The 27,023-nt window shown below is 38.6% G+C and overlaps 1 protein-coding gene across 1 annotated transcript in view; it reads left to right on the top strand.

The window, feature by feature from the left end:
- Positions 1 to 26,767, top strand: part of ptch1 (patched 1) — a 59,903-nt gene extending 33,136 nt beyond the window's left edge. Inside the window, 13 exon segments of the mRNA XM_081349508.1 lie at positions 2,220 to 2,338; positions 4,288 to 4,517; positions 4,520 to 4,782; positions 5,033 to 5,342; positions 6,947 to 7,089; positions 10,325 to 10,508; positions 13,132 to 13,412; positions 17,062 to 17,199; positions 17,349 to 17,491; positions 21,337 to 21,436; positions 22,517 to 22,807; positions 22,883 to 23,438; positions 24,396 to 26,767. Of these exon segments, the coding sequence (XP_081205634.1) occupies positions 2,220 to 2,338; positions 4,288 to 4,517; positions 4,520 to 4,782; positions 5,033 to 5,342; positions 6,947 to 7,089; positions 10,325 to 10,508; positions 13,132 to 13,412; positions 17,062 to 17,199; positions 17,349 to 17,491; positions 21,337 to 21,436; positions 22,517 to 22,807; positions 22,883 to 23,437 (2,757 nt within the window). The 3' untranslated portion in view covers position 23,438; positions 24,396 to 26,767.
- The last annotated feature ends 256 nt before the right edge of the window (positions 26,768 to 27,023 follow it).

Genomic DNA, 27,023 nt, shown 5'->3' on the forward strand with positions numbered 1-27,023 from the left:
CACGTGGCTCACGCCTAAACTCACACACACACACACGCACTCATACGGTGCTGTAGATCTAGTATTAGGATGTGTGGATTGATGTCTCACACACATCTGTCAGACACACGCTGTTTTTCACTGTAGCGCACTCCAACTGGCACCTGTTCAACTGTGCCTGAAAACACTCATCTTCAAAACCGCTGTGAACACACACACACACACACGTACATACAAACGCGCACTCACTCACTCACGGCTAAGAGATGCCGCTTTTGCAAACATGTTATTTCCTGCCTTAACGGTCTCTTTTCAGCTGTTTTTTTTTACTTGATCGTTTGTGTCCAAATGTGTTTACTTTAACTTTTGTCTAATGTTTTGTTTCAACTTATCACCTTGGGGGAAATGCCTAAAAATTACTAAAAAAAAATATTTTTTTGTTTTATGCCGCACTCTGCCATATGCATCTCAAGCCTATAGATAATCTTGTCCCTATGAACATTTTATACACTTACATACCAATTTGCAGGCTTTCTATTCTGGGAAAACAAAAGTCAAAAAGTCAACATAAACTCAAAATGTACCTAACTGACTGATATATATATACTACCATTCAAAGGTTTGGGGTCAGTAAGATTTTTTTTTTAACAAGAAATTATTCAGCAAGGATTCATTAAATTGTTATAAATTGACAGTAAAGAAATGTATAATCTTATAACAGATTTTTATTTCAAATAAATGCTTTACCTTTGAACTTTATATTCATAAAATAAATAAACAGAATCACAGTTTCAATAAAAATATTAAGCAACACAGCTGCATTTGATAATAATACATGTTTTGAGCATCAAATCAGCATATTGAGGATCATGTGACTAAAGACTGGAGTAATGACTGCTGAAAGTTCAGCTTTAATAAATTACTTCTTGAAATATATTAAAATAGAAAACGGTTGTTGTAAATTGTAATAATATTTCACAATTTTACTGCTTTTTTTTACTGTATTTTTGATCAAATAAATGCAACCTTTCTGAGTACATGGTTGTACAAATGGTTGTCTTTATTTATTCCCCATTAAAATAAATAGCCACATTTACTTTAACAACATGTATTTTTGTGTAATAACATTACAGAAGTGATGGGTTGCTGCAATTACCACTTAATGTTGAATTGAAACATTATTTCTCTGTTTTAATTCTTCTGTCTCTGTTAGCACTGTTCCTTTGGCACCTCCCTGACTTTCTGTCTTTTTATCTGTTTCTTTGGCAGCTTAAAAGCGGTCGCACATGTCGAGCCTAACAGATCTCACTCTAGAATCACTCACGCACAGTCTCTTATTTGTTCTCTCTCTGTTCCTTTTTAGGGCTGATAGATTAGATATTTTGTTTTGTAATGCAGTGACAAGTGTGTCCAAATACTTTTTGGAGTCACTGTATTTTGTATCCATGAGTTCTCTGTCTTCTTGTGTCTTGGCTCTGTCAGGCTGAGCTGCTCTCTGGGTGGTCTGGCAGTCTGACATGGCTCCAACCTCCACCCATAAAAAATACACCCTAACTAGGGCAGGCATGCTTCGATCTGCCTCTCTCTCTCTCTCTCTCTCTCTCTCTCTCTCTCTCTCTCTCTCTCTCTCTCTCTCTCTCTCTCTCTCTCTCTCTCTCTCTCTCTCTCTCTCATGTCGCTTTTCTTCATCCTCTCTCTTCTCACACTAGTTATTCTGTAAGCTTCAACCAAATTAATCAGGATTAAATGTTTCAAATCACTCGCTCGTTTCCCCACGCTGGTAAGGAGCTCTTGGCCCGGTGGAGTCTTTTTAGTAACCTTGTGATATATCGGCTCTGAAAGAAAGTGGCTGTTTCCCAAGGTCAGAAGAGCCACATCTAGTTGAACACTGAGAAAGTCTTTTTCCTGGGTTTGGATACAAACCACTTCATAGTCAGTTCTTCATATTGGAGTGTGTTGATTGAATTATGAGTTCGATAGCAATGTGATTTACGTTTAGACATTTAAGTGGGTTTCACTCAAGATGGATGAGCACAAATTCAGTTTTGGAATGGCAAGGGTTGTGTTTTTTTTTTTTTTTGTCATTCATCTGTTCTGAAGAGGATAATTGTCTTAAAATTGAATTTGTTGGGATCATTGTGGTTTTGGCATAGACTCTGCAGATGTGCGGGTGTTGCTGTATGTGAATATTTTGTGCGAGTGTGAATATGTGCTTAATAGCAACTTCTCTTTTCTCTCAGGCGGCAGTGGTCGTGGTGTTTAATTTCGCTATGGTGCTGCTGATCTTTCCTGCCATCCTCAGCATGGACCTGTACCGCCGAGAGGACCGCCGCTTTGACATTTTCTGCTGCTTTGTCAGGTAGTGAACACATTTATCTGGCTAAAGGAAGACTCATCATAAACTGCTGTTGTTTTCAAAGCTAATTATATTTAATACACACTTAGCTTAAAAAAAACTTTTGCATTTTAGGAGAAAAACATCATTTAAGCAATTTTCTTTTAAAGGATGTCCCCAAATAGAGTTAGCTAACTTCTGGGGTTTTGTCCCCAAGTAAACATACACAAAAAGAATTTTTATTTTTGTTCTCATGATGACCTTAAAGCAATATTGTCATCATTTCCTCTCATGTTGTTCCAAACCCGCAAGACTTTCGCGCATCTTCGAAACACAATCCCTCTATTGACAGTCTACTCAACTATCACTCTGATGCTTCAAAAAGTTCACAAAGATATCGTAAATCGAATGCATATGAATTGAATGGTTTAGGCCAAAATTTCTGAAGACACACAATCACTTTTTATGATGAACAGATTTCATTTAGGTTTTTATTCTCATATAAACATTCACACACACATCATATATGGTGAATAAATTCAGATAAAATATTCAGTGACTTATGACACTGAGTGCAGTATAAAACCGCACAATTAAGCGTCAACCTGTCCTAACATCTATACTTTGTGTGCATATGTGCGTGTGTTGATGTTTTTCTCTGTCTGTGGCCCCGGGCCTTTAAATAAGACATGCTGTTGCCTCTCCTGCTTTCTGTAACATTCTTGGTGTCTGATGAGAGAGAGAAAGCGAGTCAGCTATAGGCACATACTTTACCTTCGTAGTCATGCCCCCAAACTCCTGCAGGAAATTAAACCTGATGCCTAAACTTTCACCATGGTTGAAACGCTTGCTTTCTAGTCACCAGCACTCACTCGCCTCTCGGCTTTAACTGCTCTCGACTGGAAAGCTGATTGCGGTCGTGTTTACATGCATTTGCATGAGCGCTCAAGAGTAATGAGTTGCCACATCTGAAGGACTTTCACAAGCTCACTCGCTTACTCTCCATTCATATAGAAAATCATGGAGAAGATACAAGCTCTTTTACAAAACCTTGTTAACTTTCTTCATTTGCCTTCTAAGCCAGCATACTAACTGTCATGAAAGTAACTGATTTGGGGCATGCTAGATAGGCAGCGACTCGCCACAAATGGCTCTCCACACAGGACACTCAACTTTCAATTGATTTCAGTAATTTGATGTTAGCATGTTGTTAAGCTAACAGCATTATATTCTAATAATAATAGAAAAAACAGAGCGTACGCAAATGTTGGGTAAAATAATCCAAATTTTTATGTATTTATTGATACTTATCTGTATTGAATGACGGTCTCTCGCTTCGTCCACCATCCTGGTAGTATTAGAATTCGAAATTAGAATGAGTGTGTCCCAAATGTTAAAATGAGTATCCCAAAGGTTCCCGGATTGAGTAGCGTTAATTAAATAAACTGAAATATGCAGGATGTATAAGAGGATGTTAACTGTGATAAAATGACAGGCCAGTTGATGGTCCGGCCCATTAAAGACGCAATTATGATGTAATAGTATGTCCCACAACTTGCCTAATCTTCTACTACACTCAAAATGATCTACTTTTTCTTCACAAAAATAGTCATTTTTAGTGCATAGTAAAAGTAGGCAAATTGGGACAGCACAACTGAGCTTGTAGCAGGCATTATGGGATTGGATCCTTCATTAAGGATAAGAATGATGCCGACTTACAATTTGGATCAATCGAGGTATCTTAGAAGGAAGAATGATTAAGATCCCTACCTTTTTGAACTTCCTTTGTGGTAAATGTTAATCTATACATGCCGACTTTATCCAGCTCTTCTGTATCATTTCCTGTGTTGTTGTGATATAAATTGATATTGCAGGAAATTCCACACAGAATCGACCATTACATGGTGCTTTTGTGTTACTGAAATGCTCTGTCATTCTCTCTCTCTCTCTCTCTCTCTCTCTCTCTCCTTTAGCCCTTGTGCTAACCGGGTGATCCATTTGGAGCCGCAGGCAGCGTACGCCGACTCCTCCGCGGACTCGAGCCACTACAGCCCTCCGCCCTCCTACAGCAGCCACAGCTTCGCCCAGCACACCCAAATCACCATGCAGTCCACCGTACAGCTACGCACAGAGTACGACCCCAGAACACAGGCCTACTACACCACGGCAGAGCCACATTCTCACATCTCCGTCCAACCTTTTGCCCCAATCCCAATCCCAATGCCAATCCCAACCCCAACCGCAACAACAATAACAACAACAACCGCAACAACAGCAGCGCAGGGCCAGGAGCGGCCTCCGATACAGCATCCTGCCAAAGTCCTGATGGCGCTAGTTCCACACGAGACTTGCTATCTCAGTTTGGGGAGTCGAGTTTACGCTGCCTGGAACCGCCGTGTTCTCGATGGACGTTTGCATCATTCGCTGAGAATCATTATGCACCGTTTTTGCTGCAGCCTACAACAAAGGTGAGGGTAAAATGCTTTTTTTTCCCCCATCATACACATCATCTGATTAGAAGTGGGATTAGAGATGCCAGCAATGAGCTAATCTCCTGGAGTTAAGTTTTGTGAGTGTTATTATTGTGAGTCAGGGCCTTCTGAAAACCACAAACACCTCAAACAGGGCAGAACTTCGTCATAAGACACTAAAACAGCAGTAGCTTCAGATGTAGCCAAACTCTGACTCATATTTCTCTTTTTGTGTGTTTCCTATCAGGTGGTGGTAATTTTGCTCTTCTTGGCATTGCTCGGGGTCAGTCTGTACGGCACCACCTGCGTCCGGGACGGTTTAGAGCTGACTGACATTGTGCCTAGGGAGACGGGGGAATACGACTTCATCCGTGCCCAATTCCGCTACTTTTCCTTCTACAATATGTATGTGGTGACCCAGAGAGCGGACTACGCACAGATCCAGCCTCAGCTCTATGAGCTGCACCAACGCTTCGGCACTGTGAAGTACGTCCTGCGGGAGGAGAACAGCCAGCTCCCACGCATGTGGCTGCATTACTTCAGAGACTGGCTGCAAGGTAATACACTCAGATGTGCAATCGATCAGTCTTGTGTAAGAAACCATTGGTAAAGGCCAAACTTTTGAATTTGACCAAAAAAGTCTGGTCATATTGCACATTGCAGCTCATTCTGATCCAGAACTGCCCATTTAGACTGGAAGAGATCATCTGACTGATAAGCAAAATGACCAACATTAGCATTTTTTTTTTTTTTTCAGCAATACACCTCAGTACATTTCGTTAGATGTACACTGCCATTCAAAAGTTTGGGCTCAGTAAAAAAAAAAATTGAAAAAGAATTTAATACTCTTATTCAGCAAAGTACATTAACATTAAAATTATCAAAAGAGACCGTAAAGACATTTATAATATTACAAAAGATTTCTATTTCAAATAAATACTTTTGAACTTTCTATTCTTCCAAGAATCCTGAAATATTGTATCATGGTTTGAACTGTTTTCAACATTGATGGTAAAAAAGAAATGAGCATCAAAACAACATTAAAATGATTTCTGGCCAAAAAAAACTGAAAATGTAGATTTGCCATTACAGGAATAAAATAAATTAAAATGGAAAACAGTTCTTGTAAATTGTAATAATATTTCATAACATTTGTGAGCAAATGAGACTTCTTTCAGATACATAAAAAAAAATATTTTTTTCTCTAAAAAGCATTTGAGTTTCACAAACTGCTTCATTTTTAGACACTGTCTTGGTTTCCAGACAGCGCCTCACTTCGTTGGAGACGAGTTTTACCTCAATTTTACCATCATCAGATCATCTGTTTCTCACCAACATCAATCACGCTGTTAAACCTCCAAATCTGTAACACATTTAACTTCTTTAGACGGATTATGATCCGAGAATGAGATTCAAATTGAGAGATTAAAAACAGAGCAAAACTGTAAAAAAAAAGGAAAATACTTTTGTTTGTTTTTCTCACTACAAAAAAATGCAGTGAAGGTGAGCGTGAAAAAAAAACAAGAAGATTGGGAGATAAAGGGCATGTCCCTGCAATGGCTTTCTCCACAGTGGCTTCTTTCCACGAAATCCATGTGTCGGGTGCTCGGAATGCCGTATCTAATCCCGGGCGGGTCAAATTCAAAAGAAAACCTTGTTTTGCCCACTTTCTCTCTCTCATAGCTCCTTTTTTAAAAGGTGTACCTGTTTCCAAACAACTTCTGTCCAGACATAGTTTGGGTGGCATGTACAGACTTGCTTTGTCGCTGTCAGCTCGGTCAACCAGAACCTCAAACATCATTGGTGTTTTTCATTTACTTTCTTTTGTTTAATCTTTTCAGCGGTCTCATTAGAACACATTTTTGTTCGGTGCAGGGGCAGCGTCTCTATGTGTGCGTTTACTTTGGTGTATGTATGTGCGTATTGGCTTCAGAGGGTGGAGAGAGCTGTCTTTAATATTGTGGTTTGAAATGGCTCGACAAATTGGTCACAGACAGTGAGGCGAGGGAGAGAGAAAACAATGTGCCCTAGAAACGGACCACTGGCGTTGAGGGGAGAGAGAGAACAAGGGGTTGAGGGATGACTGAGAGGAGAGGTTAACATGATTTATGTATAACCTATTGAACAGGATCCACAAAATAATGTGTGTGTGTCCTGGCAGGTGTGCAGGAGGCATTCGATAAGGACTGGCAGGCCGGTAGGATCACTCAGGGGAACTACAGGAACGGCTCTGACGATGGTGTCCTGGCCTACAAACTCCTGGTGCAGACCGGCCGCAGGGATAAGCCAGTAAACATCAACCTGGTAAGAAATTAACTAGACTTGAGTCCACCTCACTTGAGTAAGATCAGATACATCTCAATGCAACTCCAGTTTTCATAGATTGAATCCCATGATTCTCAGAGAGATGATGGAGCCGAGGTGGTTTATCCACAAATAAACTTTCACCTATATCCAGAGTATCCACTCTTTTTAAAGAGCACATCACTGTTTATTTACTAAGAAACATACTATGCAGGTCGCCCAATAAATTTCACAACTTAAATGAATTAATTAACTTCACAACTTAAACTAATTAACTTCTTTTGTTTATTGGCTTTTTAAATAAGCGGGCTTGGTGACATTTTTTTTATTTTTATTAATTTATGTATTTATTATATTATTTTATTTTATTTTTACTGAATGTTTAAAAAATATATATTACTCGCACCATGCTGAACTCTTTGAGAAAAAAATATTGTACTTATTTTTAGCAGTAGCCTAATATTACATATAATGTTTATGACTTTATTATTATGTCATATATCAAATGTCTATGTATCTATCTGTCTGTCTTATTAGTATTAATAATAATAATAATTAATAATAATATTGACTAATATTTATTATTAATGTTATATTTATATAAATTCTGAAAATTGTTGATGATAATAATAATAATAATATATTGTATTATAATTATTATTTACCATTAAACAATTGTCAAGCCCATCTCTATTTTTTCCCCGAAGTATATTGATACAGTACAGTGGCCTGGCCTTTTCTGTTACTTCCTGGTTGACATGGTCAACATGTTTATGTGAATCTCTGGCTGTGTGTGTAATTCTCAAGATGACGGAGGGGTGCTTGGCCAGATATGTCTTTAGCATCAGTGTCAGGGTTTATAACCACGCATAGGAACCACACCTGGCTTCTGAATGTTCGTCTGTATCTGTCCTCATTCTCTTTCTCTCTTTCTCTCTCTGATTGCTTTACCAAGCACAGGAATTTAAAGCTCTCGATGGGGCCGCAACTTGCCTCTGAAAAAGCAATTAAGTCTTCATTTAAACCATTTGTTCCAGTTTCTTGCTGCAGGCCTAAAGCTCAGCCTATACAACCTTTTCAGGACTCTTCAGAGGGGCCTTGTCAAGAAAGAAACCACTGCACGCATACACACACACACACACAAAAAAACATAACAGGTTAACACATTAACAGTTTCCAGTTGCTACCCAGCATGAAATGTCAGGCAAGAGGAGAGCAAAAATATGAAAAATACAAGGCATACCATATGCCAGAGGGACTAGAGGGTGGGAGGTGTGGAGCGGACGGATGTGTGTTTGAGAGTGTGTCGTCTTGTCAGGTAATTGGCAATGCACACATAAGGCCAGAAATGATTTGGATTTTTGTTGTTTTCAAGTGGTCATTATTGTGCTGAACCATTGCCAGCTGAATGGGAAAGAAAAGCCAGCCGATCTGTGTTGGTGTGCGGCCCTGTGATGTCATTTCCTCTGCCTGTGAGGGAAGAGGGGCGGCAGTGGGCCAGGAGGCCGCCAGCTTTGCACTGTGTGCTTCCCGTGACAGCTTGAAGACATACAGTTGTTGCGCATCCTGCTGCTTAATGCAATCCAGATCTTTGGAATCCAGGTCCGCTTATTCCCTTCTCTTGGAAGTGCTGCCATGTCCCCTTTCAGTGTATACAGAGGCGGGAATCACATGCTGCCTGTCTCTTGTTCACCTTATATTTTTTATTATATTATATGTATTATTCATTTTAAAATACATTAAACAGAAAATCAATACAAAATGATAAACTTTCTATTTTATATAATTGTTTTATTTAATTGAAATTTTTTGAGTAAGACATTGTCTTACTCATCTGTTTTTTTTATTTTAGATGTTATTTTTATTTAAAAATTTTCCCATCATCTTTGTGATTACTATGATAAATTACAACCCCCTACGCACACACTGAGTCCCCATTGAGGTTTGATGAGGCTCACTGAGTCACCATTGTCTATTCAATTTTTTTTTATCATACTCGCCAGTCTTTTTAAATGGAATGCAAGAACAATGCAAATGAAAAAAAATCTACATAAATATAATATCATTGTAACGAGGTTAATCAATAACCAAACACAAAACTGAAGAAAAAGCGGCAGCCCCTCATGGACGACTGCAGTGCACACATAAACAAAACATAGTCCAGGCCTAGTCCTCTCTCATCCTCTACTGTCGTCGCTCCTCTTTTTATGCTCCCGTAGCTCCTCCGTGAGATATGAGGCCGGTGCGGAGCACAGGTTTGACGGCGTAAATGACTGGTCATATTAGAGCATGCGGCACTCGCATCGAACAAAGTTTATAAACAGTGACTGTTTTGTCCATGTGTTTTTGATCATTGCTGTTGTAACGTATGGGGAAGCCAGTATCCATCGACAGAAACGTACATTAGCCAACTCTGTCTATTTTACACTTTGTTATAAGTATTTACAACAAACCATATTATAAATGCGTCGTCAGTTTTAAGATGAACCGTGGTGAAAGTGCGTGCTTTTTTTTTCTTTTCTTTTTTTTTTTTTTTAATTTGTATTTAATCTCAAGATTTTTTTGTTGCTTTCAGGCAGTTTTACTTGTTTTTAATTTTTACTTGTGTTGAGTGGGATTTTAGGTCATTGTCCTATCAAAAACCCTATTTTTGCCTTCACGGCAGGAGCCGTCTGTGGCGCCGGGCTTTGTGGGTATTCATAGGGGTCAGGAGAAGCAAGTGTTTGCAACATTTGTACAGATGCTGTGTTATTTTTATAGCTCTCCTCCATTTGCTGGGTGGCATTTCCCCCAGTGTTAACAGCAAGGTTAACTGCACACAGACGCGCTCAGGGACTCCAGCCAATTTTTTTATTGTTACACTAACTCAAGCAATTTTTCTCTCACTTACTCTCATTTCTACCACACACCCTGACCATACCCCCCCCATACACACACACACACACACTCTAGTGCACACTGACCCCCAATTCCTGGCTAGGAAACTGTAGATTTATTTTCTTGAGAAGCATGTATGGCATTGAGTGTGATGCCGTAATGACTTTGCCTTCACAGGAGGTAGCTAGGTGAGAAGCAGAGATTGCTGCAGTGCTGGTGGGCATTCACAATGCTCGATTATGTAGTACATACGTTGGTGTATCTGCTTTTTCTAGAAATAGTTAAAGTTAGCAGACGAACCGTGTTGAACAGTTTCTAATTTTACATTTTCTTTCTTTTTCTTTTTTTTAATCACCAGCTAACCAGACAGCGGTTGGTGGGTGCCGATGGAATCATCAACCCAAACGCCTTCTATATTTATTTATCTGCCTGGGTGAGCAATGACCCGGTTGCATACGCCGCATCCCAGGCCAACATCCGTCCACACCCTCCTGAGTGGATCCATGACAGGACAGACTCCATTCCTGTCAGCAGACTCAACAGTGAGTACTTTCTGATTCATTTATCACCAGTCCAAGGGGCCAGAAACTTTACAATGAGTCGATGTAACCAACTTTTATTTTCAGTATTTTAATATGCTGAATTTTGTTGATCTTATACTGTTATCCTCAGCGCCTATGCTTTGTGAGCACAATAATTTCATCCCAAGCAGTAGAAGATGGCATTAAAGGGGTCATATAATGCCATTTTTGTACAAGCTAATATGATTCTTTAGGGTCTAAATTAAAAGTTTGTAATATACTTTAATTAAAAATTCTCATTAGTATTGTAAGAAAACACTAATTTTACCTGGTCAAAAACAGCTCTGTTTTCAGCACGCCGTTTCAGTGCATGTGTCTTTAAATGATAATGAGCTTTGCTCACTCCGCCCCTCTGTTCTGTGCGTACACCGTTTGTAACACAATAACCACGCGTTGTTCATTATAAACCTGGGATTATGAATTATATTGAGAACGTCATACATGGAAAACATGCTGTAATGTACCCTGAGTGTAAACCTTAGATGCATTCATCGTGAAGCCTGCAGCAAGGTTTGCAAATTTCGCAAAGATTAATATAAATACTAATATAAAGGTTAATAAAACATTACACTCACATCTTCTGGAGGTTCAGCAGTAACACGTTGGTACCGATCCGTTTTTTCTCGTTTGTAAAGCTGTCTGTTGTGAAATGATTCGCGTAAACATGAAAGCATGGACGATCGTGGGGAATCCCCGTGAGGGAATTCCCGCGTCAATCCTTTGGGCATATCGCTTCAAAAACAAAACTCAGCCACTGCATCTATAACGGCTCAGATTTAGGAACATCCAAATGACTGCTGTGTTCCTTATTACATCTAAGAACAGAACACCACAATCGCGTAGACGCCATTCTACTCCAGCATAACAACAATGGCGGACTACTATGACGATGGCTGTCACAGCTTGCTCAGGGCGGGTCTTGTGTTGAAGCACGGCTGTCAATCACAATCGCGGGAGGGGCGTACGATCTTATGACGTCACAATATCGAACGGCTTGATTTCATAGATGGTCAAACATATAAGGAGATTAAAACAAAACCCCTGGATGGATTTTAATCATGATAGGATGGTTGTGTACAGGCACTGCCAACAGACATTTCAGTGCAATCAACTTGTAAAAGTGCATGTACCATTATATGACCCCTTTAATGCATTACATGGTTGGGATATGCTTAGTTTACATTAGTGGTTTGGAAGTTTAGACATTTTAAACCTGTGAATAAACCTGCTGTCATTTGGGGGATTTTTTCCTTTATTCAGGTTTTATTTGGTAGGAAGGATATACATTTTTTGTGTTAAATGATAAACGTCAACATGAAATGGCATTTACAACACATTGTACGTCCGTAATTTTACCTATTTGATAGTAAAAACAGGATAATAAAAAAATTAAATATTATCTTCTTATGTATTTTTTTATTTTTTGGCTTACCAAATAATAGGGCTTGGTGACATAATTTTTATACTTTAAACATAAAGTGATGAGTTGTTTCTGATTGATTAATTTATAATAATAAAAACTTTTTTTTTTTTTTTTACAATTCATAAGTGCATGTTTAAAATAAATCAATAAATTTGAAACATGCATTGTTCATATTAAGACTAGGAGTATGATTAAATGTATTCTGTTACATATGAAGTTTTGACGTTTGGTTAATAATGGTCAACTGAGCTTTTCCAAAATTGAATGACTTGTGTATCGTTTATGAAGTTCAGACAGCGAAAGTGGGTGTATTCCAATTGTAGTTGTATTTTTAAAGTTAACAACAACACTGGGCTGCGTGATCTTGTGTACACTGTGTGTGTGTGCAGTACACAGTGGGCGCTAGGGGAAAATGTGACTGGATAACAAGCTGAAACGGCCTCTCCGAGTCTGAGCCCCCACAGCAGGCTGGCAGACGTCCAACTCCCGTCCTGATGGAAATTTATAGTGGAGATTATAACGGGGCAAAAGCATGTTTAGCAAGTGGTCCTGCCTGACCCCTTCAGGCACTAGAACACACACACTCAGATATTCCCTCCCTTCCACCCACACACCCTTCACAGATGCTCTCACACACACCTCTGGAGCGCTAGTCATTCTGGGTCACATTCTTCTGATTTTATTTGTGGTTTTAAGACTGCCGCTTATCCAAGTCCAGTAGCCAGAGTGATGACTCATTCCAGGCCTGCTGCTGAAAGCCCTGCAGTGCACACACGCTTTGATGACAGGTGATAACTGTCAGCATGAATTTGGCAATACTCAAACGTTTGATGGTCGTCCGCGTGTGTGTGTTCGTTCCAGAGAGGAGCAATGGGATATTGCAGTGCAGATTTTTGACAACATAATTACAGCAGATCATCATCAGGATTGACACTCGGCTGCAAGTCTAGATTTGATAGCTGGTAATTTAGCGCTCTTTTCCTCCTGGGGCGGTAAAAAAATCGACATGTTTAATAGGTGCAGTCTGTCACTTTGAGAACTAGACGTCCTTTATGCTAACTACGACTCTCAAAGAGTGACAGGTCATGTGGCTTGTTGTAAAAGTAAAATTTACTTATAATTATCTCATTTGTATGGACATCTTTGTCTTTATGTCTGCAGTTCCGGCTGCTGAGCCCATCGAATATGCACAGTTTCCCTTCTACCTCAACGGGCTTCGTGAGACGCCACAGTTCGTGGAGGCCATCGAGAGTGTACGCGCCATCTGCAGCAACTACAGCCGCCAGGGCTTGCCCAGCTACCCAAATGGCTACCCATTCCTCTTCTGGGAGCAGTACGTAGGCCTGCGTCACTGGCTCCTGCTGTCCATTAGCGCCGTGCTGGCCTGCACCTTTCTAGTGTGCGCCGTCTTCCTGCTCAACCCCTGGACTGCGGGAATCATAGTGAGTTTCTCCTTATGTGTCAGGGTTTTGTGTACACGCACATTCATCACAGACTTGGCTCTATCTGTGTATGGCTTGTACAAACCAAGTCTGAATTTTTGGCATGAAACGGAACATTTCTATGAACTCCTTCATGATCTGAAATATCCACTGCAATTATCTGTTGTTGTTTTTTCAGTTGGAGGCTAGGTCGTTTTTTTTTTTATTGTTTCACATGCCGAAAAAATGAATTCATGTATCCAAACATTTTTTTAAGAGACGTCAGACTAGGTGTAAGTAGTTTTGGCACAAATCTATTAAAAATATTTTCAAATATTGTTTACTTTCGTAGCATGTAGTTACACTGGACTTAGTGTACTTAAGTGGTAATATATAGATATAAATATATAGATAACTAAATAAAATATTTCATACTGTATATCTAAGGTTTTTTATATTTTTATATCTTTTGAACTGAGTTTTATTTCATTGTGTTACTCTCTCAAAAGTCAACCTTTTGAAATATTATAGTCCTGTTTTGGAGTAAAAAGAAACATTAAAATATTTGTTTTGGTTATTCAGCAGTACATGCATCATAGGGTTCAATTAATGCTAATTTTTCTAATTCTTCATATTCTCGCTCCTTCACTAAACTTCATCATCCGTTAATATATATTTACTCAGTTTTTTCCTCACAAAATAAAAGGTAATTGTGACCTTAATTTTTTGCAATTGCACATTTTATATTTCACAATTGCAACTTTATAGTTAATGTTTTATTTATTGAAATTGTGACTTTTCCTCACAACCACATTTATATCTCATAACTGCACCTTTATATTTCAGGGATGTGATTTTTCCGGATTAATCCGGAATTCCGGATTTTCCGACCTGAAAATGTGACCTACGTGAATCATGCAGATCTGTTAAAAAAAAAAAAAAAAAAAAAATGGGGGGCGGGGTGGTAATCTCACAGCCGTCACCATGGTAACCCGGGACGGAACCACAATCGCCGCGAATCGCGGCCACACCGGGCGGCACGTCAACATGGTTACAGATGGCAGAGAGATGCAATCTTCCCCCGCCCATCGAGTGCTGGAAGTGCGTCAGAAACAGAGCGCGCGCGCGATCAGTTGTTGGTAATTTGTTGTGTAGCGTGCTCGACGCCGCATCCAATGTAGACAGCACTGCTTTTTTTTTGAGGGCGCTTAACACACAGGCTCGTAGAAACGGGCCTGGCAGCTCGCGCCAGTTCTAGACCAGGCATAGACAGTAAAAGTTCTAGACGCGGTGAAAGTGTCCTGATTGTGACGGATGGCCGAATTTACATGACACATTATAAATGAGCATTATAGTCTGCGATAGATACAGTGCCAAAAAGAAGAGAAGAGGATAAAAGGGGATAAAGACAGAGGTAAAGTGATGTAGTGAATGAACAGTTTATCTAATTGCATAGGAGTAAGATTCTATAATTTCATGGCAGTTATTTTTACCTTAAACTTAATGCTAGCAGTTGTTCTGAGTTCTCCAGACTGTGTGATTTTGTTACAATCATGTCAGTTTTAAGACGCATTTTTTATCATCACTTTTTTATTAATGTTTTACCCTACAGTTGTGCAGTTTTGGGGGGAATACAGTACAGGCCAAAAGTTACTATTTTTAATGTTTTTGAAAGAAGTTTCTTCTGCTCATCAAGCCTGCATTTATTTGATCAAAAATACAGATTTTTTTTTAATATTGTGATATATTATTACAATTTAAAATAATTGGTTTTCAATTTGTTATACTTTAAATTATAATTTATTTCTGTGAAGCAAAGCTGAATTTTCAGCATCATTACTCCAGTCTTCAGTGTCACATGTGACATCCAGTCTATCACATGATCCTTTAGAAATCATTCTAATGTTCTGATTTATTATGAGTGTTGGAAACAGTTCTGCTGCCTAAAATATTTGATGAATAAAAGGTTAAAAAGAACTGCATTTATTCAAAATAAAAAAAAATATTTTCTAATAATATAAATCTTCTTTACTATCACTTTTTTATCAATTTAACACATCCTTGCTGAATAAAAGTATTGATTTATTTCAAAAAAGAAAGAAAAAAATTACTGAACCCAAATTACTGACCAGTAGTGTATATTGTTGTTACAAAAGATTTCTATTTTTTTTTTTTAAATCATCTTCTTTTTTATTTTTATTTTAATTTTATAACTTTTTATTCATCAAAGTATCCTAAAAGTATCACAGGTTATTAAAAAATAAAGCAGCAGAACTGTTTCCAACTTTGATAATGAATCATCATATTAGAATGATTTCTAAAGGACTGGAGTAATGATCCTAAAAATTCAGCTTTGCATCACAGAAAAAAAAATGATAATTTAAAGTATCTAAAAATGGAAAACCAATTATTTTAAATTATTTTAAATTGTTGATGGCGTGGATTAGACACTTGGCTTTGATTTCCACTGCGACACATCCACCAAATAAGTTGTCATTTGTCATACTGTACAAAAAAAGTTGCATGTTGCACAACTAGCTGTAAAATAAATTAAAATATATTTTTTTGTTCAAATTTTCCTGCTTTTTTGTCCTTAGCCAATCACATGCCTGATATTTCAAAACTGCAACTATTTTCATAATACCACCTTTAAAACACATTTTTCAATTGCCGCTTTAGTTAATATGTCATAAAACAAGTTTCTTATGATTACATTTAATACAGTTTTTTAGCTTGGAAACAAGCTTTCACAACGTCCTCCTCGTTATTCTTTGAAGGACTGTGATGTACAAGAGGTTTGGAAGTAATTAAATGTGCACAATTTAGAGCAACACAGGGGAGGGCAGGCATGAATAGCTGAAGAGAAGCCGTGTTTTTACAGCCCTGCGCTTTGTGTTTATCTTATACTGTCAGAGCCAGTTTGTTTAGTCTACATGAGGCTTTTTGAGACGTTTCTCTAAAATAAATGGGGAAATGAGAGGTTACCACAGCAACTATATCACTCCACATATAAAAAAGACCTGCAGTTCCTGCTGAAATGTGCGCGTATGTAACATTTATATCATTCGTGAGGCCTAACTTTCTTTCCCACACTCTGTCAGCCACTTTTTGATGGTTTCTGTTTTATTAGGGGCAGTGTTTAAGCCATCTGACTGATCCAACTCTGTCTGACAGGATAGCGGCTTCATCCTTTCGCTTTACTGGACACTTGAAAGGGAAAGTTATAGCCCTGCTTCAGCTTTTACCATTGCGCTTTTGTCCCAGACCACCAGCGGCCCCCTTAAACTCCATACGTCCCCACTTCCGCAATGCTCGACCCCCCTCCCTTTCATTTGCCAGCCCTGCCAGCCCCCAAACTCCCCTCCATTGGCCCTCTTTCTGTCCCCTTCATCCCTCTTCAAAGGCAGCTAGGCCCCCAAGTAACCCAAGACTCATCAGCTGATTATGGCATTTACTTTACCAGTTCATAGCCCGAGTTCAGCTCCATATGAAAGCGTCGCAAAAGAGCCCGTCTGAAGAACAGATATTTTCCCACATTCCACAGCGCTTTATCTAAGCTGACCCATCTAACCCGAGCCGTACTTTACTTTAATCTATGTAAAGTATGGCTCCTTGTGTTTTCGGAAAGAACTAGGATGATGGATTTATGTTTGCCGGTCCTCTCCAACAGGTGTTGGTGTTGTCTTTGATGACGGTGGAGCTGTTTGGCATGATGGGATTGATCGGCATCAAGCTCAGCGCCGTGCCTGTCGTCATCCTCATCGCTTCTGTTGGCATCGGTGTGGAGTTTACCGTCCACGTGGCACTAGTGAGTTCATGCGCTAGTCATAATTGCGACTATTTCTCGTAATTGCATCTCTTTATCTCACAATTGCGACTATATATAGCCAGTTCACTCATTATTATTATTGGTCTGGGTGATTTATATTGATCATATTTGTTATGTTTTCTTCTCAGGCATTCCTCACAGCCATCGGGGACAGGAACAAACGAGCCGTTCTAGCACTTGAGCACATGTTTGCCCCAGTGCTGGATGGAGCGTTTTCCACCCTGTTAGGAGTCTTGATGCTGGCAGGGTCAGAGTTCGACTTCATAGTTAGGTAAAGACTGCAGACTTGTATTTTTCAATCCCTTTCTGCCGCATAGATTGTAGTACATTTAATGTACTTTAAGATGGGATAGCTGTGTTAATCAGTAAAGGGTTAGTTCACCCAAAAATGAAAAATTGCCATAATTTACTCACCCTTATGTCGCCTCAAACCTGTAAGACTTTCATTCATCTTCGAAACACAAATGAAGATATTTAAAATTAAACCTGAGAGATTTCTGTCCCTCCATTAAGTTCAGGCAACTAGCACTTTGTCACTTCAAAAAGTTCATAAAGAGATCGTAAAAGTAATCCATATGAATTGAGCAGTTTAGCCCAAATAGATTTGATTGCTTTTCATGATGAACAGATTTGATTTAGGCTTTTATTCACATTTAAACATTGATCAGCGAACATAAACAGAAGATTAACCAAACCTGCTTGACGCACAATGACAAACCTCATCGGTTATGATTTAATATTCATGAGGAGAATGATTGTGGTCCAATGAATATCCTGTGAGTGCATAGCTATCTGGCTCAACATATTTAAGCATAAACATAGAAACTAACCAAATGACAAAATGTGCTGCTCTTTGCTCATCATAGCTGGTTTGACAGAAACTGATTAACATAGAAAATATCACTTTTATCGCTTGTCGCTTTTGTCACATCACGCCTGGTTAGGACACAGTGTAAATGTTTTCCTAACTCTCTTCTCATTTTTAACCAACCTCCCTTCACAATCTTTTCCTGTCTGTCTTCACAGAGCTTGAGGCTCTCCTCTGTGTTTTCTGTAATCTTTTTTTTCTACAGCCCTGCAAAGACATTTACAAGCTGAGCACAGAGAGGGCCCTGGGGTTATTTTGCAGCATGTCGAGGAGTGGAAATGAGGAGTGACACACACTGCTACTTAGAGGATCTAAATCAGTAACTTTGCAATTGCTTTATGTTTTATGTCCTTCCTGTCCTCAGATGAGTCCGAACAGATACACTAATTTATTGTTTCTTGGAGCGGTATCGAGACTATCATTGTGCTGAAATTCAAATCACATTTATATCAAACTGAGTCATGAGTGTTTGAGTGGTAAGTATCTCGGCTGTTTCTATGGGAGGTAAAGAACAAATGTCTGCAGTAGCTCATTCTTATTAGAGGACTGGAAAACCACCACAGCCCTCCACCCTCAAATCACTCTGGATCTAAAGTAGCATGCCAGAAAAATAATACACACACAAGTTCAGAGCAATCACACACTCTCGCCGCAGACCACATTGGGCCCCAGTCCCTCTCATGGGCTCCCATTGAAACGCAACTACTGTTTTTTCATCAAACAAAACCCCCTGGCCTCCGGAGATATGGAAAAAACAAAAAACGCAGGCTGTATTTTTATAGCCTTGCAGGAATAAATGTTTCCCTGACTTTGCTCCGTCAGGTCCGCTAATGTTTTGAATCTAAACAGATCGGACGTGTTGCTCTGCGAGGTTTCGCTTGGGAGAAGTGGCTTTCGAGAACAGCTCTTGGTTCATGGACACTTCACGCGACGTCTCAAGAGTTCAGAGTTGAAGAACATAAAACTCTCTTGTTGCTTCAGCCAGTCTGAAGGAATCTCTCTCATCCGTGCAAAAGCACACCGGCTTAAATCACTCGTCAACACGAACATTTAGTTTGGAGTCTGTGACTTTCCGAGCGGTTCGCCCAAGATGATGTCTGTTGAGTTGTAGCTATTGATCTGTTTGATCTCTCAGCTTGTGAGTTCTGCCTTTCGTGTGGTAGAGCAAGAGCCAAACGCAAACCCAAAAGTGCAATTCAAGGAACCTTACTTGATGAAATGCAGACATAGTCTAAAGATCCAAACTTTTTTTTTTTTTTTTTTCAAACATAAGCCTAAATAATACCAGGCTGGTTTCTCTCTCCACTCTCTCCCCAAACAAGTGGCGTCTGCTTGGTTAAACACTGTGGTAGCTGTTCCCTTGAACCAGACCTACGAATCCTCCCAAATGACATAAAGTGAGTGTGTCTAGAGAGACACCCAGGTCTGTGCTTCTCTAGTGAGAAGCCCACCTCGTGCGGCCATAACAGGACATTGTTTGAGTCTGAGGAGCTGCTTGTAAACCTGGGGAGGCCAAGCAAGAGCAGCATCAGTTATAAATGTGTCTGTGGGTTTAGTCTGAGGTGCAGCTGTGCTGCATACCAGCTGGCCCACTAATGTACACACTGTCTCTCCCACACATGCATTCACATATTAATTCCAGTATAAAGTATGGTTTAAATGCATATTTCGTCCATGCAGTACCTTTTGATATCACTGCAAAAATGTGTTTTCCAGTAAAAATATCTGTATATAAATGTATACAAAACATGAAATAAATATTTATAATGAGAAGTTAAGTTATATAATATTTATTTAAATTACTTTGTTTATTTATCTCTTTATATATGATCTTTTTAATTATCAATCTAACATTATTTGTGTGTGTGAAGAAGATAAGAAGTACATTAAGGCCTGGTTCCACAGACAGGGTTTAGATTAAGCCAGGATTAGGCCTTGGTTGAATTAGGAAATTTGAAGTAGCTTTTATAAATGTTCCTTAAAAAACATACAAAACAATGGCATTGATATATTTTAAGATGTGTCAGTGCAAGTTGCTTTCAGTTAGAGCAGCTCAAACATGCATTTTAGTCTGGGACTAGGCTTAAGCCTTGTCTGTAAAACCAGGGGTGAATTGTACTAAAATACATATTTCCTAATTTGTCTTTCATCTATAATGTGTGTATTTATTCAGTATATATTTTATGAAAAGAGACATTGTTCTCTCACAGTTCAGCTCAAATAAATGAGTCTGGTTTTAAAACGGTTTAGATCATTTACTGTAAAATAAGAAAAAGCATTGATTGATGCGATTTTTTTTTTTTTGTGCATAAATTTAGTAATGGTAATATTAAACAGAAATGTCATTATCTGGATATATAAGCGAGAACTTTCAACATCTCTAAAAGGAAAAAAAAAATATTATAAAGAAAATATCAAGAAAAAAGTGTGTTTTCATCCCAGCATTTCTCTAAAGTACAAGATGGCAGCTGCAATTTGAGCCGCAGCAATTTACACTGATGCATTGCTGGAGTAGCGAAGGAGGGAAAGCTGGCCATAATGAAGAAGAGAGAAAGAGCGAGGGAGCGAAGGAGGACAGGAGGGAGGGATTTGTTGAGGAGATTGGGGGGTCTTACCTGATACTCTAGAGATTTAATTAGAGCAGGGGATTGTAAAAGGCAGGGAAATTTCACAGGGGCTTAGCATAGAAAGACTGATAGAGAAAGAAAGAGAGGGAAAGTGAATGTGCTCGAGGCCAGGCAAAAGGGGCCTGTAGTCTTTCCTCTCGTCTCTTCCTCCTAGACTAAATTGTTTAAATTCTATACCGTTCACTTCATTTGTTTGCTCCTGCGTTCTTTTTTTAAAGAGCGAGAGAGGCCCCTGTCCCTTTGTGCTTTGCCTCTCTTCTCTCGCAAGCCTGTACTCCACATTCCTTCCCGTTTTGCTTTTCCCTGTGTTTGCTTGTACTCCACTCACCCCTAGAAAAAAGAGAAAAGAAAAACCTCTCTCTTTTTCCTTCCCTATTTTCCATCCTTTTGAATTAACCAACTAATTATGTCCTCTGCTTCTCTGTGCTGCTTTCTAAAAGACCTCTTTGGAGACTTTCTCTGGCACAAGGTAATTTTGTTTAAAACCAAACCCGACTAAAGTCTTTTTGTGTGCGAATGTTTGTTAGAATGTGCCTGAGTGACTTTTGCTCTGTGCTTGAATCATAGCAGTAAAGTTCCTTTTTTATTCTGATTACAGTGTTTTTTGCTGTGTATTTACAGGTATTTCTTCGCTGTTTTGGCCATCCTAACAGTATTAGGGGTCCTGAATGGACTGGTGCTGCTCCCAGTCTTATTGTCCTACTTTGGCCCTTATCCTGAGGTAAGGGGATTGCTCCTGTTAAGTTATCCTGCATAACGCCTTCACATACCATACATAGTGCTAAACTCCTTTTAAACTTAGCTTTTTCTGAAAGAGTGACCAAATATTTTGTTACCAATATTAGACCTTTAGATTACTTTTGCTGTCATCTAATGCTCACACCCTATAATACCTACTCTATCATATTTGATACGCAGATTTCCAAGACCAAGAGTTTGCTGAAAAACCTGTTGTCTGATTGTTAGTTTGTTTGTTTTTAGCATGTAAAAGGCCTTTTTGTAATACCTAAGAATAACTTAAGTAATATTTCAAGATGAGCATATACGGGACTGAAGCAACTTAGGTTTACTTAATAATCTATGCATGTTTTTTTTTTTAGAAAAATCATGTTAAAATGTATCAGATATGTATTGTTTTGACAGAGCTTTGATCATAAAACTAAGCATTTAAAAATCATCTTAAGACATATCATTGGCAGATATAGAATGATGACTGATATTTACATGCATTTAATTTTTTGGCCATATAAATATCAGCAACTGCTCCAAATTGCATATTTTTGCTCAGTTTGAGCCTCTGAATAAAATTGGGGTGTTTTTTACCCCTTGAGGATGAGCTCCATATTTTTCTATATCACACAATATGAGCCATAAAAGCTTGATGTTTCAAATATGAACAAAAGAAACGCATTCAAAAGTTTTTTTGATTTACATTTTTTAGTCTAAAAGTTCAATAAACAGTTCCATTTAAAAAAAGAAGTGGGGCCTGAAAACACTAAAAACAGTGTTTAATGTAATCTTTCCTATACTGTACATTATAATGCTTTGATGCCTAAATTCACTCGCAGCATTAAAAATGCTTGATTGTAGTTTAATTTAAATTTATTTAGACAAAATAGCATAGAATTTTAATATCTGCCATTTATCTGTTATCAGCATTTTTAAGCGTGCCAAAACTGAGCCACTGTAAATATTCAAACCTATGCGATGATGTTAAATCTGTCAAGTAACACAGGACATCCACAAATTTTAGATAGAGCAACTTCTCAGATTTTTATTTTCATGGCCAATACACTTTCAGGTAACTCCAGCGGACGGACGAAGCCGGCTGCCCACCCCGTCTCCAGAGCCTCCCCCACAGGTGGTCCGCTTCACCATGCGGCCCAGTCACACGACCCCTGGAGCAGGTTCAGACTCCTCAGACTCAGAATACGGTTCCAACACTACTGTGTCTGGCATTAGCCAAGAGCTTCAGCAATATGACCTCCAGTCCAACAGGGGGCGATCAGCCAGACAGGAAGAGGTGCAGATCGCCACAGGGGGACGACAAGGCAGTCGTCAAGTTGAATTGCCAATGTGTCCTTCTTACTCAGTGAGTAGAGTGTTTATATCACTATATATTTTACATAAAAACAATGAAGTAACGTTGTTACAATGTTTTCCACAGGATGACTCTAGACAGCAGCAACCACAGCGGCATTACAGGTCTACCCATCTGCCCAGTTCTCAGGATGCTGGACCTCAGTCGTCAAAGCGATACTGTAGCAGGGACCCTAAGAGGGATTTTGGGAGCGGACACCCGCCTCCCCCTCACAGGCCGCGCATGGATGCTTTTGAAACCGCTACTGAGCCAGGAGGCCGTTCAGGCCCCAACCACCGGGAACGTTCAGGGGCTCATCGCCCCCGTTCCCACAACCCTTACTCTCACCCTTCCCAGCCGTCCACAGGCCCTGCCTATGGTCAGCCCATCACAACGGTGACGGCCTCGGCCTCTGTGACGGTCGCCGTTCATTCGGGGATGCCCGGCCAGAGCGCAACCTACCCGTCCCACCCCTCCAATGACAGCTATCACACTTCAGAAGATGTCTACACTGACCCTCACTTCTCCGACCCTCACGTGCCCTTTGACGAGAGCAACGGCAGCTCAAAAGCGGAGGGCATGGAGCTTCAGGATCTAGAATATGACACTCCCAATGTCCGCCACACAAGACCCTCCAGCTGAGGTTAGTTGGGGAGCTTCTTATGCGGCGGAATTCAAGTAGAGCAGTCCACATCAAATCAGCAGTTCTATGAAGAAATAGGGCTGTCGATTTATTCAAATGTTTAATGATATTAAATAATATTAATATTGATAATGCATGAATTAAGGTTTAAGTTTATATTAATTAAAAATAAATGTAATCAAAATCCATACATACCGTAATACTATATTATAATCGTGATCATTTTTTTGAACAGTTTTACTGAATAACAGTATTCATTTCTTTCCCTTTTTTTCAATTAACTGACACCAAACTTTTGAACGGTAGTGTAAATACTGTTCTTTTGAGCTTTCTATTCATCAAAGAATCCTGAAAAAATGAATCACGGCTTCCACAAAGATATTAAGTCAAGTCAGTTCTATTTGTATAGTGCTTTTCAAAATACACATTGTTTAAAAAAGAAGCTTTACAGAAAACTGATGTTAATGTGGTAACACTTTACAATAATTTTACATTAATGCATTAAATAACAATGAAAAATACGCTTATTACAGTAATTATTAATCTTTGTTAATAATACAATTGTTCAAAACAGATAAATCTGATGAAGACTGGAGTAATGATCACAGAAATAAATTACATTTTAAAATACATTCAAATAGAAAAGTTATTTTAAATTGCAATAATATTTCACAATATTACTGTTTTACTGTATTTTTGATCAAATAAATGTAGCCTTGAGCATAAGATTTCTTTTTTTTTAATTGTTAATGAAATTACATATATCAAAATGCATTTTTAATTGCATTACTTATTTAACACACAATTGTTTATAATATAATTAGAAAATGAAATTGACAGTCCTTATAAAAACGACTACTAATAATAACACCTTTCTATCTGATTCAGTTATGTGTGTATTATGAATTAATATTTAACTGCTATTAAACCTGTTTTCCCTCTACTTTGTCTTCACAGTGGTTGAATGTTGAAGCTCAAACAGCCAAAGATGGGACATCTGTCTGCCAGCGTTTCAGAAACATGGTGCTACATGGCGGGGACACTTTGACCAGCGGTGCCATTTCGGTGCTTGACTCTGTTACTGTATAACCCTGGTGTATTATTGTTAGATATTTCTAAGTATTTATGTGTACACAAATGTAAATAATGAATGAGAGTAGCTATAATTTGACCGGGATCATCAGACTTGTGTGTTCCAAGTGCCCACCCATCATTTGGGTATCTGTGCCATAAGGAAACTTCATTCTTGACAAACATTTCAGCATACAGTCGTTGCTGCTTATGATATTGTTGTAATGTTTGTATAATGCTATGCAATTATTTTCTCTAATTTTATAGAACTGTGCGTGTGAGAGTTTGAAAATGTACAGGTTTTTGTTGTTGTAGTATGTGTGCATGTGTGAATATTTTGGTCCACGTCAGGCCCCCTAGACCCCTCAGATGCATATTAACTAACAAGAACAAACACTAAGTGGCCTAACATAATATGTTGAACGATTTTGTGGCAGTTCCATTGCACTTACGGTACACTTCTGTTCAGAACACCAGTACAAAACTGCACAGATGCTTTCACTTTCAGAGGACACATTCAGGGAAATGATATTTGTTCAGACATATGCTAGAACACGTAGAACTTCACATTAATATCCAGTTGTTTGCCGACAAGCATCAGATGTTTAAGCGTGCGTGCGGATGTTTGCGTTTTGTGTATATTGAAGCGTTAGAGTTTATGCTTTTTAATTTTAATTTGCTTATCACAAACCTGTGGTAGTTGAAAAAAAACAAAAACAAATACTGTTTAACATTGAAACACGCTATGCGTGAGAATTTAGATGAGCAGAAATGAAGAAGGAAACGAGTGATTGTTGGGTGACTGTGCTTCCGTTTTTCTGTCCTCTGTACTGGAACTCTCTCTGGTCTCTTGTATTCTCTCTTCATATTCCAGTTATTTACTGTAAAACGGTCGTATGCGGCCACCCTAAATTTGCTCATGACTCCAACTTTGCATTACTAAGGTAATGTAATGTGACGGTTTTTTCGGGTTTTCATTGTAGTGTTTGTTTGTTTGTTTGTTTTTACGGTACGGCATTATTTCTGTTCAATAATGGTTTAAGCTAAAACATTACTGTTAAAACAATATCCGCTCTGATTCTGGTGACGTAACCTTTTTTTGTCTTTTTTTGTTTTAATAAGCTATGCTAACGAGCAATCTCAAGGTGTGCGTCGCATAGCGGCCGATCATGACGATGGTTTTTGTCAATTCGTTGACCTCCTCAATGACAAACCACAACTACTGGCCCTAATTTAGCACGAGCAGTTCTCTGCGCTGACCTCACCTCATAAAAATCCACAACATAACGCTGTGACACTAATTGGACGTTCCCCCCTCAACTGCCAAATGGATGCATGCGAGTGCTTTAAGGGTCAAGGGTCATGGAGCCCCCACTCCTCCATGGCTCTGAAGCTGGCATGCGTGTCTTTAACAGTGTGTTTGTGTTTGCTGCGACCCCCTCGTCCAGATTGACTTCCTGTCAAACATACGTTTGTTCTTGACAAAGACTTTGAGAGCTGTTCTGTGTTGTTTGTTTGTTTGTTTGTTGTGTTTGTGTTCTCCTAAATGTCACATTGGCAGAAATGGGAGAAAATCATGGCTGGCAACTATTGTAATGTTTATATATATAAATATATATATTCTATTATTTTTTTTTTTTACAGTTGTTTTGCAATATTTATATTTTTGTATAATAAGATGTTTTGTTCAATAATGGTCATAATGCCAGTTCTTAACAATGCAGGGATTTTTACGTCTGTCGGAAAACACTATTATTACAGTTTCTTTGTTACAATAATGGATTTTGATCTGTATAAAGTGCTTACTAATGTTAAATAGGAAAAAAAAGAGTATATAACATTTACCTTACAGATCCATCATAGCTCTTAGAGGATTTTAAAAGGAAAAAATTATGTTTTTTTTTTTTACAGACTGCCATTTTTTCCCATTGTTTTGGCGTGGATGTATGTCGTTTTCAGTTACAAAGATAAATGTATGCCATATAATTTATTTATATGAAAATTTATTTTTGTAGTGTACATAGTAGTTGTCAAGTTATTTGACAGAAGTATATTTTTAAAGAGTTTATATGTAATGCTACCATTTTTGTGAGAACATAACTGAGAAGACGTTAAGATGCACACTTTCATTGCTAACTTGTTCTCTTGACAACTAAAGTTCCCCTGTTACAGTGTTATATAGACGAGAGTGAGTCCAATCTGAAGACTGTTTTTGGGTTTTGTGAAAAGCTAGCCATGAAAGTAGAACAAATGTACTAGCTCTCTAAATAATAATGTTCAAACACTGATAGAATTCTAACAAATAAAAATATTATAACTTATTTGTCTCTTTGCTATACATTTAATAAATGATTCTTTCAAATGTAGCTACACCCGTGACTATTTCTTTAGCGTAACCTTGTGACCTTTACTAGTCAAATGCTGCATGGAGCATTAGCGTTTTCATCACCTAACACCCAGTCATTATAAATTTCCTCACATACGGGCCTTAAACTAACAAACCTGCTTGATTTA

The sequence above is a fragment of the Scardinius erythrophthalmus genome (genome assembly GCF_964197995.2).
Source record: "Scardinius erythrophthalmus genome assembly, chromosome: 20".
NCBI classification, from domain to species: Eukaryota; Metazoa; Chordata; class Actinopteri; order Cypriniformes; family Leuciscidae; genus Scardinius; species Scardinius erythrophthalmus.